Here is a 2,658-nt window from a genome sequence, read left to right on the forward strand (position 1 = left end):
TCATCCAGGGTCTACAATCTTAGTCAAACAGACTGTGTCTAGTCTATGGGGGACAGGGAGAAGGGAGGAGGCAAAGGACCATCTTCAGCCTTGGCCCACAGCAAAGGCTCAGTTGGAGACCTGCTCAACCCCTCACCGCATCAGCCTTATTGTACAATTCCTTTCCCACTCCTTTCTCCTTGGAATCTGAAATTTCTCATCCACCACCATAAAAGAAACACAGGCGAGGTTAAAAAAGGGATTGAGCCTGAAATGCAACCACCCTGACCTTGCTGGGAAACTTTCCTGGGAGTGGCTTGGAAACAGGAATGAAGCCAGAGGGCAGGGCTGCAGGGGACCATTTATATATGGCGACTCTAAGAGAGGAGCACAGAAACTTGCACTTGGCACAGACACCCAGAAGAAGACAACAATGTCGACACTGCAGGTGGGTTAAAATGTCACTGGGTCCAGTGGTCCCAGTCAAGTGAAAGGAGGGGGAAGATGTGAGCTCTTGCGAGCTGCCAATATGAGCATTTCCATGGCACAGGTTTTTCTGGCAGAGGTGCTCACTGGAACAGAGAGACACTGGGAATGTGATGGGAGCGATCCTTGTAGGGATGGCAACCTCATGCAGGACCGAGATAATCCTGTATCGGTACTGGATGTCAAGCTGACACAGTTGTGAGCTCCACTTCGATGATGCAGTGTCCTTGGGAGGTGGTCGGGTAACCAGGATGTGGGACTATGAGAGTGATTGGAAGAGAGGCTGCACGGTTGCTCTTCAGCGCTGTGGCTGTGAGTGTGCACATGAGTGCAACTGGAGGAGTAACAGACTAATGCTGCTTAGCACAGTTAGCAGGAGCTCGGGAGAGTGTACTACTCAGTGGCACTGTGTGTGTGTGTGTGTGTGTGTGTGTATCTTCCTAGGGATGAAATCCAGGGCCTTGCGCATGTGAAGCATGAGCTCCATCAAAGAGCAAAATCCCCAGGCCTCACTTTAACAAGTACAGATGTCCAAAGTCATTGTGCAGTGGGCGAGCCTTGTACAATCCTTGTCCCTGTCCGCAATCAGAATTAAATTTTGAGATCTATCCCAGTCTTCTGGTCCCGAGAATACTCTGCAAAGTAGGGTCTTCTGAAAAATCTTTCTTGTATTTTTTTAAGGTTTTTTTTGGGGGGTATTGGGGATTGAACTTGGGTCCTTGTAGTTGCGAGGCAGGCGGCAGAACCACTGAGCTAAATCCCCAGCCCAATCTTTCTAGTGTTAGAGAAACTTATCACACTCAAGCAATGGATCTACGAGGTCATTACAAATTCAAGATTTGAACCCGGATTGCCTGGCACTTCTGCAACTCTTCTGTCTCATCAAGGAAACTTAGCCCCAACTGTGTTGGGGACAAAAGCAAAAGGAGCCAGAGTCTGACCTTTGGCCTCTAATCTGGTGGCCTCCGGTCTCTCGTGGGAGGATCACACACACCTGGCCTGACACCTCTTGTCCACTCTCGATCCCCACAACAGATCCCGTACTCACAGAAAGTGTCCTTGCCTGTGGGCTCTACAGTGACGATCAGAGGCAAAGCTAACAATGCTTTCCGGTGAGTCCTGCAGTGTGTGGGTGCGGGTGGGTGAGGCGTGAGGCTGTGAGAGCTCAGGGGCTCCGGTCGTGTCGGGGTGACGCTGACACGTTTGATCGGCCCGCTGGAGCCACACCATGGGAGGAGGGCTGGAGACCCCACGGTGGAGGTTATTTGCCGGGCTACGGTCAGATCTTGATTTCTGGGGTAGGAGACCACGCAGGTTGGGGCTGTGGCTCTGTATCCAGGGTCACAGGCTTCTCGGGGGATGCACAATCCATAGGCCTCGCTCCACAGCTGCTGCGCAGTTTCAGGGTCGGGACAGAGACACAGCAGCTCTGCAGCAAGCCCTAGAGGGACAAGGGTTTCCATACCACCCAGGAGGCAGCACGAGGGCACTGTGGGAAGGGGTTTGTGCTGTGAGGGTGCAGGACACAGAAGGAAGGCACACAATGAGCACGCTCTGTGCTTTACCTTTCAGAAAGGAGCCGCGCATGCAGGTGGACTTCCACACTGGCCCCACCGAGCGGTCTGACATCGCCTTCTCCTTCCAAGTGTACTTTGGCAAATTTGTGATCATGAACAGTTTTCAGAATCCTGGCTGGGGACCTGAGGTTAAATTCTTCGATATGCCCTTTGCAGAAGACACACAATTTGAACTGTGCATCTCAGCCCTGGACAATGAGTACCAGGTGAGTGCTCCCCGGGGGAAGCCCCAGGCAGCCTCCACAGACTCTCAGCTCTCCCTGGCCTGGCCTTAGAAGTCCTTCTAGGCCCATCTTCTGTAACTTCTTTTGCCCCAGATTTTCACCCCAGAGCAGGTCTGCTTCTGCTGCCTCCTTGGGTCTCCTCCCAAATTGGACCTGAGGGCAATGTCGGCTCACACTGTGTTGACCCCCACAGTGGACAAACTCTTCTGTCTTCACCCACAGCTTTCATTTCTCTGTCTGCTTTTATTGAAATTTTTAGGTAGCCACACTGTTAAAAATGTATTGGAGGGCTGGGGATTTAGCTCAGCGGTTCTGTGGCCTGCCTTGCAAGCACAAGGACCCAAGTTCAATCCCCAGTACCAAAAAAAAAAAAAAAAAAAAAAAAAAAAAAA

General features: G+C 51.6%; 1 protein-coding gene across 1 annotated transcript in view; it reads left to right on the forward strand.

Annotated features, from left to right (window-relative positions):
• Positions 1-412: 412 nt before the first annotated feature.
• The window catches only part of LOC104855607 (galectin-10-like), a 5,432-nt gene continuing 3,186 nt past the window's right edge, over positions 413-2,658 (forward strand). The window contains exons 1-4 of the mRNA XM_033765991.1: positions 413-427; positions 530-637; positions 1,501-1,577; positions 2,038-2,248. Coding sequence (XP_033621882.1) covers positions 413-427; positions 530-637; positions 1,501-1,577; positions 2,038-2,248 — 411 coding nt within the window. The remainder of the gene's footprint in view (positions 428-529; positions 638-1,500; positions 1,578-2,037; positions 2,249-2,658) is intronic.

Source organism: Fukomys damarensis, unplaced genomic scaffold (genome assembly GCF_012274545.1).
Source record: "Fukomys damarensis isolate Sample0158 unplaced genomic scaffold, DMR_v1.0_HiC HiC_scaffold_19, whole genome shotgun sequence".
Lineage (NCBI taxonomy): Eukaryota > Metazoa > Chordata > Mammalia > Rodentia > Bathyergidae > Fukomys > Fukomys damarensis.